Source organism: Limulus polyphemus, unplaced genomic scaffold, assembly GCF_000517525.1.
Source record: "Limulus polyphemus unplaced genomic scaffold, Limulus_polyphemus-2.1.2 Scaffold4493, whole genome shotgun sequence".
Lineage (NCBI taxonomy): Eukaryota > Metazoa > Arthropoda > Merostomata > Xiphosura > Limulidae > Limulus > Limulus polyphemus.
Genome location: NW_013670103.1, coordinates 3,546 through 13,445, shown reverse-complemented (window position 1 = coordinate 13,445; position 9,900 = coordinate 3,546). Strand labels below are relative to the sequence as shown.

At 31.4% G+C, this 9,900-nt stretch overlaps 1 protein-coding gene across 1 annotated transcript in view; it reads left to right on the top strand.

Moving 5' to 3' along the window:
• Positions 1-9,900, top strand: part of LOC106471251 (vacuolar protein sorting-associated protein 13B-like) — a gene marked incomplete at its 3' end in the record, with an annotated part of 86,960 nt that overhangs the window by 73,868 nt on the left and 3,192 nt on the right. Inside the window, exons 32-38 of the mRNA XM_022399866.1 lie at positions 1,335-1,448; positions 2,316-2,417; positions 3,666-3,749; positions 4,281-4,358; positions 6,256-6,408; positions 6,700-6,981; positions 8,770-8,897. Coding sequence (XP_022255574.1) covers positions 1,335-1,448; positions 2,316-2,417; positions 3,666-3,749; positions 4,281-4,358; positions 6,256-6,408; positions 6,700-6,981; positions 8,770-8,897 — 941 coding nt within the window. The remainder of the gene's footprint in view (positions 1-1,334; positions 1,449-2,315; positions 2,418-3,665; positions 3,750-4,280; positions 4,359-6,255; positions 6,409-6,699; positions 6,982-8,769; positions 8,898-9,900) is intronic.

Genomic DNA, 9,900 nt, shown 5'->3' with positions numbered 1-9,900 from the left:
TAAATGTAACAAGTGAGAGGTAAATATTAAACTTAATGTAAGAAGTGAGAGGTAAATATTAAACTAAATGTAAGAAGTGAGAGGTAAATATTAAACTAAATGTAATAAGTGAGAGGTAAATATTAAACTAAATGTAATAAGTGAGAGGTAGATGGATGATATTTTGTTAGCTTGTATGTGATTGATAATGATCCAGTTAGAGAGAATTTAATCTAAGTAAAGATAATATGAGCAGCAAGATAGTTAGGTGTGATTGAGAAGGTAATTCATTAAAGTATAAACTAAACGTTAAGATGAACACCCAAGAATGAAGTTTGATAATCAAATTAGACAGAGTACAGACTTAAAGTTAAATGTAAATGTACTTTATTTTAGGAAGACATAATTATGATCAACAGAAACTGGAAGTCATTGTTATTTCTAGTAGCCTTACCAGAATGAAGGACAGATAGAATATATAATTAGTTAGATGTGTCTGGAAACCCAGAATACATGATTTTTCATTTCGTTTGGGAATAGGTGACCATATTTAGTACCTGTGCATTGTAATACAAACATTAGAACACATTCATGAATGTCAGAAAAATACATAGGTTCAAGAAATCTTAACATAAAACAATAAAAACCCTGTAACCCAAATAGTAGTTGTTAGAACCTGTGGGTTGTGAAGTACAGCTAACCTGGACTTCTGCATCAAACATGGTAAGGACTTTCTAGTGGGTTGTGAAGTACAGATAGCCTGGACTCGTACATCAAACAAAGTAAGGACTTTCTAGTGGGTTATGAAGTACAGGTAGCCTGAACTCATACACTAAACAAAGGAAGGACTTTCTAGTGGGTTGTGAAGTACAGCTAGCCTGGACTCCTACATCAAACAAAGTAAGGACTTTCTAGTGGGTTGTGAAGTACAGGTAGCCTGGACTCGTATGTTAAACAAAGTAAGTTATTTCTAGTGGGTTGTGAAGTACAGGTGAACCTTTCGAAAGCATTTGGGTTATAGAGTTTTTAACATTAGAACACATTTATGTCACAACATAATTATTGTGGTTTAATTATGTCTTCTTTTGCATACTTACTCATACATATATGGTACTGCTTACACTAATTCACTTTTCAAGTGATACATACTCATTTTCTAACCATCTGATTTATCTGTTTTAATTATCATTTGTTGGATGTTTTATAACACAGTAATATTCATGTTTCATACTGTTGCCCTCAAATGTATTCTTGAGTGTGTTTTTTTATCTGGTTATTTTGAAAATTACAAAATGAAGAGCTGCTTTCTTGAATAAAACATATCTTATAAGTTTCTTTTTTTCTTTTATTCTCAGGGATTATTCAGTATTAGTGTTGAAATTCTAGAGTACAGAAATCTAACAATGCAGCAGTTGTTAGAACCTGTGGATTGTGAAGTACAGCTAACCTGGACTCGAACATTAAACAGGGTAAGGACATTCTAGTGGGTTCAATGCAGATATTCATACAATTAGATAAGACAGATGCTTTCAGATTGTGGACTTAGAATTTCTAAGACTGGGATATCCATTGTACTTAATGGCATTGGAAAACAAAGGAATATGGATCATCTTGGGAGACAAGGACCATCCAGTAAGAAACCTGCAACAATTACTTCAACCAAGGTAAGTAAAGTGTGGCATTTTGTAGCAGAAAAAATCCATGAACACAAAGGTCAATAGCACAAACCATCTATGTGTCTCAGACAATAGTATGCAACATAATAAAGAATGATCTTCATCTGGAAATAAGGCCAATAAGACATGGGCTCACCAAGATAAGGCTTCGAGTCATACCTCCTGTTCAACCACCACATACCTGGAAAACATAATAGTTTCTGTGGATTTCTTTGAGATCAAACTGTTGAAACACGTACTGGAAGACTGTTGTCCTCTTACAGAATATTGATTATGTAAAGCATGTAGAGAGTAGTGATGTGCTTTGGACATGACAGCTTTGTAATGAAACATTTCACAATGGAAACTGTGCTGTATGGCTATTATAAGATGCATAATCTTCAGATAGAGCATGACCAGTTGTAATGACATGGTGAGGCTTCAACTGTAGACTGTATTAGACAAAATACAACTGTATGATTAAGATTATTGTCGTGTAATATTACACTAATTAAATTGAAACCAATAATATCATTTTAAAGCGTTACTCTTGTTTGTTTGTTTTTAAAAGAAGGGAGCACTGGTACTATCTTATATATTATTGTGCATTTTGTTATAAATTGAACTATAGAAGTGATAAGTTAATTGTAAACGATACAGATGTGTTCTTTTGTTTTTTAGCCATCTGTGCTCGAAGGAGGAGTTATTCTTCATCCTTGTTATCTTCGAGTAGGACAGTCCATCATTCACACTCTGAATCTGGCTGTGCTTAGCTGGTCTAAGGTTGGTGTAATTAACTATACTCTGAGCATAAACCTCTGATGTTAATCATTTAAATGCTTTGAACCTAATTCTAACTTTTATTAAGAATTAAATACTGCTTCACAACAGCAGTGAAATATGTAAAACATGTATGAACCTTACATAATTAAAACGTTGATTGTTAAAGAAACAACAGTCTAATGTAAGTTTTTAAGGTGTAAACAGATAATATGATAGTATGTAGTCAGTCTGTGATTGTTAATGTAACACATTTTATTTATTTAGTGTGAGGTTTATGATTTAAAACAATCTGGCTCTGCCTAAACAATCAGTGATTGTTAGACTGATATATTTTATTTAGCGTGAGGTTTTTATTGTGTAAAACAGTCTGGTTGTACATAGTCAATTCATGATTTTTAAAGCAACAGATTTTATTATATGTGAGGGTTAGGGTATATATAACAATCTGGATGTTCATAGTTAATCAGTGATTGTTAGTAACACATTTTATTATATGTGAGGTTTATGATGTAAAAACTATCTGGATGTTCATAGTTAATCAGTGATTATTAGTAACACATTTTATTATATGTGAGGTTTATGATGTAAAAACTATCTGGATGTTTATAGTTAATCAGTGATTGTTAGTAACACATTTTATTATATGTGAGGTTTATGATGTAAAACTATCAGGATGTTCATAGTTAATTAGTGATTGTTAAAGTAATATATTTTATTATATGTGAGGTTTATGATGTAAAACTATCTGGATGTTCATAGTTAATTAGTGATTGTTAAAGTAATATATTTTATTTAACATGAAGTTTATGGTGTAAAAAATTCTGGTTTTGTGTTAGACAGTAGTTGCTAAACTAACAAATTTGATTTAATGCGAGATCTTATGGTGTAAGACGAATAATATGGTTTTATACAGTTAGATCAATTTTTTGGAATTACAATGTTTCATGATGTCATAGATTGAATAGTTCTTGGCACCTAGAGTCTTTTGCTGTAATGATAAGTGATTTAGATTATAGAACATCCTTATGCTTAAAAATGTTTCGGTGTGTCATACATTAATTTTGCAAGGTTTTAAGTTAACTTGTTGGGTCTGTTGTCATTTTTTTGTTGTTGTTTTTATAGAAATGGCGTATTTAATGATGTCAGAATAGTCCTAACCCTTTTTGTTTTCATGCAACAGACACATTATAACATAATATTTTATAGTTATTTAATTATTTATAAAATGAATATCCTGTGTTTTTATAGTTCCAGAAAAAAGAGTCCAAACTTCTTGTCCCTAATTACTATTTGATCTGTAATGACACAGAAGAAACCGTACGGTTTGGTCAAGTAAGTATCTTCCCCTTTTAACAATAATATGAACAATGATTATTAATGGTGATTGTAAAACACTCGATATTGTAATCTTATAAAAAAGTTTTAGATAATTATGCAAAAATCACTTTTAAAAAGCAAGGTAACTTTATCGAATTAATTAACCCAATCAGTGATTCACTCTTAAAAAAGGTTATTCCTTGTTGTTTATCGGTATAAATGCTGTTGTTAAGCTCTATGATTTTTGTTAATATTTTATTTAGGTCACCTGTAATTTTTGTAAAGGTATTTCTTTAGTTTGATTACTTGGGTGTAATAAATTCATGCCCCCTTATTTGCTCAGTGGTAAGTCTGGAAGCTTATAACTTAAAAACTGGGTTTCGATACCTATGGTGGACACCTCATGGATAGCCCATTGTGTAGCTCTGTGCTTAACAACAGAAAAGCAATAAATTTTATTATACATCTGTTTCATTCTTAATGATAATAAAATTTTGAGAAGAATCAGTTATAGTTTGACACAATTCAGTTGTTCATTTCTTTCAGGTTGACACAGATGAGAGTATTATTTTAGCTAGTCGACAGATGCATGCTTACAGTTGGCGTGCTCACAAGACAAAACAGGTTAGTAACCTATAATTTTTGGCTTCTTGGAGCAATGTATTAACCCTATCACCCTGGGTATCAGTTACTATGCATGACACAAGGTTTTAGTGTCTTACATTTAAAATTCTATTAAAATACTTTTTGTTTATGTTATACCAATTAGAATAGCATAAAATCATAGCTAATAATCCATATTTTGATAGTATATAAGTCATAAGTTCTTAATTCTACAAGAGCTTATTAAAAAAAATCCTAAATTTCCACTAGTGTGACCCATGTGACACATTTTGTTTTATTTTGTTTCGCTATAGAGCTATTGAAAAGAAAATCAGACCTCTCCTGCCACACCCACCTCTAACATCCTCTTTTTCACCACAATTCATTGATAGTTCTCTCTTACGTTTCATTATATATTACTTATAACCAATAGAAAGTAAAGGTTTTCATCTATCAAATGATGTATTATATAACATGTTTTGAACAGAATATTGTCAATTTCACTCAGAGTGCAAGATTCGTTCCCATGGGATAGTTAACGGCTAGCTTGGATGAATTCGTAACGGCTCTTGTCACCTAGTTGATAAGCCAGAAAAATTATTAGTTATTAGTCTATGTTCTTTGGTGCATTATTTAATTAGATACAAATTATTAAATGCATTACTATTAGTGCTATAAAAAGTTAGGGTTAACTTTCTTTGAAACCCGATGGCAAGAAAAAAGATTAGTTAAGTATTTTATTTCTTGGTTTTCATATTTATTCTTTATTTATTATTATAAAAGTAACTAAAATCTAAAAATACGGATTTTTTTTAATTTATTTAAAACTAGATTAGGTAAAAGAAGTAATGATAATAATAATATCATTAAAATGGTTCATGAGCCACGCGAGCTGCATGTTCTCCGAGTGATTTACAACTTTTTATGGTGTGGAAAGTAGTTAGACATGGTTCAAAGGGCAATAGAATTTAATTATAAATAAATGTATAATGTTACAAACTTAGAGCTGCTTTGGATAAACGAATGTAGTTTCATGTTACAATTTGGAGTCATTCTAGAAAAAAAAAAGGTTAATTTAGGTATATTTGGATTTTTTTTGGTGATTACGAGGTCAGTTGAATTGACCAATCCCATTTTAAGATAAGGTAGAGAAAATAACAGATAAACTACAAAGTTCTACTGAAAAAAAAACTTTTTTAATAAATTTAGGAAGTTTTAGGAATTACACAAAGGAAATATGAGATTTTTGGGATAAGGAAAAGTATTTTTAATTTTAATAAGAAAATAACTTTGCACACGGACTATTCAAAACAAATACTCAATATAGTCATGGACAAATCTTTATCTTATTTTATTAAAAATACTTCACTAAAAAATATGACCTTTTGTATGTGAATGACTTGTAATGTTAACTGAAAGACTGCCAAATTTCGTGAAGATATACACACTGTTTTGAGAGTTATGTGCGTTAAATCTATAAAGACTTTAAACGAGTACAAAAAGGTCACGTATTGAAAGTGTTAACACATGGTTATCCTGATTTATTACTAGTTGGAACTTGAATATGTTTACTAGTTATCGGTATTGATACAACAAGATTTATGAAACACTGTGTATGTGTTTCTTCTTATAAAAACAGTGTCGCAAGAAGGAAAAAATGCACCACGTGTATATCACAGAGCTTAAAAGAGATAAAAAACTTTTTGTGTACATAAGACACAAATTATGAAGTGTATATTCTAGCGATGGAATAAAGATATTTTTATAAACATAAGCACGTATTGTTGTGGTTGTACCACTTGTCATATGTATAAAACACAAGTAAATTAATAACATTCTTGGAAAATCTAATTAAATATTTTAATACTTTGATTTCAGTGTTTAAATTATTTATAGAACTTTGATGATGTTTTCCCAGTATTTACACGTGTGTCTCGAGAGCATGAGGTGGGGATGGAGCGAACCATTCTCGTTAGATAGTGTTGGAACAATTGTAAAAACTTGGGAGACCAAAGGTCAGATAGCTACACTGCTCATCATCATAAAACAGATATCTACTGTACAGAAACAGGTGGGAATTGCATCTTGTTTAGTATTATAGCAGCATTCTCATAATGAAACTGTGTATGTAAGTTAATAATGGCTGGATACGGCTTGAATGGGTAATGAATGTGTATGTAAGTTAATAATGGCTGGATACGGCTTGAATGGGTAATGAATGTGTATGTAAGTTGTATATCAGTACATAAAAAACAGAAGAGTTTTATACAAATGTTCGTTCTCTAGAGGCATTCTTAGAATTATGTATTTTTGAGCAATATCCTGATTTGATGATTTATTATAGTTTATTTTTATTTTTTAGGTCATCATACGAGGGCAACTAGTGATCTCTAGTAGATTGACTCAACATTTAGAAGTGAAGCTTTTCACTCACCCTCACCACCTGGGCAACTCGCACAAACCTAAAGAGAAAGAATATCGTAAAAAAAGTGCAGTTCTAGGACAACAGTGTACACTTCCTAGTTTTGTGATAGAGCACCAATACATCCACTGTCTGCGGCTCCGACACCTTGGAATTGATACTCCCTGGTCTGAAAATATATATATTACTGGAGACAAGACACACGTATGTCAGCTGATCAAGGTATTGTATATTAGGAGCCAATATTTTTTTGTTTACACTGCTGAATGAATTACAATTAGCCTCAGCTGCGATTCAAGCTCGATTAACATTTTGATCTTGGAGCCTTTTAGTATCATGTTGGTTGTTCCAATATTTTTTTGTTCAGCTGCAACTGAAAAAAAAGAATAGCAGACAAGGATTAATATACTAGTTTCTCCCTGTTTTGGGTTGTATAAAGATGAGTCATTCGTATTTACACTTATAAACAAACAGAAAAAGGAATGCTAAATTGGCACGTAGCACTCATAGCTTTTATCAGTAACACAAGCGACAGTGATGTCAAACTGAAAACTAGAGATATGTTTGTTGATATTCAACTGATTTTTTGGAATCCTTGTTGAAATCTATGTCCTAATTGAAAGTTGCAGTATGAACAGTGTATTAGGAGCAAAAGTTTCAATGACCAAAGGTTTTTATGTGTAGCAAATATGCATAGAAGATGTCAGAGAACTCCCGTGCAAACCATAAGTGGGCTAACTTGGTGGGAAGTTATGTTGTATGATCAGAAATGGATAAATAAAGCTAAGCTGAATAACATTGTGTTTACTAGCATGTATTTAAAGAAACTGATTAATTTTAATTTATTCACTTAACTCGTGTGATTGATAGTACATTGTAAGTTATTAGGTCTTACTGTGGGAGAGTGTGGCGTATACAAAATAATGGGAACATTTAATAACACAATTTATATTATACTGTAAATTAGTATGCCTTACTGTAGGAGGGTGTAGCATACACAAAATAATGGGAACATTTAATAACACAATTTATATTATACTGTAAATTAGTAGGCCTTACTGTAGTAGGGTGTAGCATACACAAAATAATGGGAACATTTAATAACACAATTTATACTATACTGTAAATTAGTAAGCCTTACTGTAGTAGGGTGTAGCATATTCAAAATAATGGGAACATTTAATAACACAATTTATGCTATAGTGTAAATTAGTAGGCCTTACTGTGAGATGATGTAGCATACATAAAATAATCAGAACATTTAATTTGGGAACATAAAATATGTAGCCTGTACTGTATGTTCCTAGACTTGTAAGTGTTCATCCACAACAACCCCCAAACCACCCCAATTTTTCAGATTTTGTTGTGAACAAAGTTTCACTATTTTAATTTTCCAAAGTTGGGAGGTATTTATGTATTTAATATAATGTAACTTTCATCTTGTGAGTACTTACCAATCTTATTAAGCTAATATAACTTTTAGATGAAAATTCCTGATCAATACAGGAATTTAATATTTTGTTTGGTAAGCCCTGATACACATGATAACATATAATTCATATTAAAGTCCAGAGTTAGCTAATCAAGATAATATAACTTCCAATATTCTGTAGTAAGCTCATAAACATTTAATCAAAGTGGTATTAGTTTATATCAGGTGTTTCCAACTTTGAGCCAGTGACAAGCCATATGTAGTGTTTTGAATGCCTCCTCGGAGGCTGTACATTAGCTGTTGAGTGAAAACAAATTGATCCTCACTTTATTCAAGATTGTTGGTATTAAACACCAGACTAATAGTGATAGGTAACAAACATTAATCAACTAAACATGTAAGATGCTAAAAATAAGTTCTGTATTATCAATATAGGTAAAGGTGCTTAGAAGATTACTTTGTATCACCTTTGGTTAGAACATATGTATTCCCATGCCAGATTTCTGTATTTCTACACAAAATAAAAAACCAATTTTAAACATTCCATTCTTATCCTGATTTATTTTTTTTTGTCAAAGGTGCCAGTCAAAGGTAAAAGTCAGTTTATGACTTTCTGGTGCACTGTCATGACATTAGAGGTGAGCCCTGGAGCTGTCGTGCGAGTGGTGAGTGTCTCCACTGGATTGTTTCATCAGAAAGATACTCAGTTTAGTAGTAGAGTTTCATTATTTAAAATGCTCTTTTTAATAGGTTTTAAAAGTTGTATTTTGTCCATTCAAGAAATGAAAAATATTGGATATTAAGTTTCTGCATCACCATAATAATTTCTTTGTGCATAGTTAAATAATTAATAATTAGATTAATTAACTATAATGAGTTACAAAGCTCAAACAATTAGGCACTTAGGTGAGTCAAAGAATTCACTTTCAGAAGTGTGATTTATATTTATTACAAAGAAAAAAATAATAGTTTAGGAAGTCTTACATATGTCGCATCACTAAAACTTGACCTTTCTTTGTCGTTATATTTTGTTTTGCTCATGTTATCTCATTATTATAAATATTACTTTGCAAACCATTCTCTGATGAGCACCTGCTAATTTTGCCACTGAATGATCACCTTGGCCATAATTTAAATAAGATCTGTTTCTTTGTCCCTTATCTTGGAGTAATGTCTAAATGGGCTGGGATCTATTGTAAAATATAAATCACTATTGGTGGGCCACAAATGTGTAGAATTTTAAAGCATACCAATAATTATATCTAGCTGCAAAAGTTGATAGAGACAAAATTTCTTTGGATATGAAAGAGTACAAAGGTGTATGCAAAAAGAAAATCTAAAGCACGCTGTTCCTCATCGTTGATCTAAAGCACACTGTTCCTCACCATTGAACTAAAGCACACTGTTCCTCACCATTAAACTAAAGCACACTGTTCCTCACTATTGAACTAAAGCACACTGTTCCTCACCATTGAACTAAAGCACACTGTTCCTCACAATGGTACCGTGTAAAGTACTCTACATGTTTCAGTCCATTACAAAGCTTACTTAATGGTACTGTATAAAGTACTCTACATGTTTCAGTTCATTACAAAACTTACTTAATGGTACTGTGTAAAGTACTCTACATGTTTCAGTCCATTACAAAGCTTACTTAATGGTACTGTGTAAAGTACTCTACATGTTTCAGTTCATTACAAAGCTTACTT